This window comes from Hibiscus syriacus, unplaced genomic scaffold, assembly GCF_006381635.1.
Source record: "Hibiscus syriacus cultivar Baekdansim isolate YM2019G1 unplaced genomic scaffold, ASM638163v2 tig00004075_pilon, whole genome shotgun sequence".
Taxonomy (NCBI): domain Eukaryota; kingdom Viridiplantae; phylum Streptophyta; class Magnoliopsida; order Malvales; family Malvaceae; genus Hibiscus; species Hibiscus syriacus.
The window spans coordinates 282,637-283,522 of NW_024061999.1; the positions used below are offsets into that span (position 1 = coordinate 282,637).

At 31.5% G+C, this 886-nt stretch overlaps 1 protein-coding gene across 1 annotated transcript; it reads left to right on the forward strand.

Moving 5' to 3' along the window:
• The first annotated feature begins 237 nt into the window (after window positions 1–237).
• LOC120190265 (very-long-chain aldehyde decarbonylase CER1-like) lies at window positions 238–623 on the forward strand. Its single transcript, XM_039193368.1, has 2 exons — window positions 238–302; window positions 387–623. Exons 1-2 carry the CDS (start codon window positions 243–245, stop codon window positions 621–623), a joined length of 297 nt encoding a protein of 98 aa, XP_039049299.1. The 5' UTR covers window positions 238–242.
• The last annotated feature ends 263 nt before the right edge of the window (window positions 624–886 follow it).

The window sequence follows — 886 nt, forward strand, 5'->3', positions numbered from 1 at the left end:
AAATCTAGACCTACCCATAATAATTCAAAGATTTGTCCAGTTTTGAGTAAAAATTCTTTTTCATTCCACTTGAATTTAAATTAATGGTTTTTTTCTTATGTAAATATAAATGTAAAATAAAATAATATTAATAATGGTTGCATGTTTGCAAAGGAATTTGATTTATGTAGCTACAGAAAAACACTATATATATGCAGCTAAGCCTCATACTAGTAATAAGATCCATTTGCAGGTAGCAAGGCATGGCTTCTAAACCAGGAATCCTCACTGATTGGCCATGGAAGCCTCTTGGAAGCTTTAAGGTAGTAAGATGCCTCAGTTCTTTATGTATTCATTTTCACACATCGATCCAATTATATGTTGTTTTGTTGGATGGATATTTGCAGTACAAGGTGTTGTGTCCTTGGATTGCAGGGAGCATGTACTCCATTATGGTTAAAGAGTGGGACGTTGTCAATATGATACTCCCTCTCATGCTAGGGAGAGCGTTGCAGAACCAGCTATGGATTACCCTTTCTCGTTATCGAACTGCCATAGGCACCAACAGGATTCTCGACAAGTCTATCGAATTCGACCAAGTTGACAGGGAAAGTAACTGGTATTATATACCACTTACCTATTAATTATTTTTTCAACAAACTATACATGATACCGTTTAATTTGACTACTAAACTTTCAATTACTTATATTAAAATATTAAATTTTAATTTAATTGTACTATTGAACAATTAATTTAATAATGATACGATAATCTGAATGTCACACATTTTAATAAGGAAAATTAACAAATATACTTGAAAAAGTTTGATTAGATACCTCTAGATAAAGGCAAACCTAACATTTAATCACTTGATCAACTTAGAATTTTGTTATAATTTTAACCAAA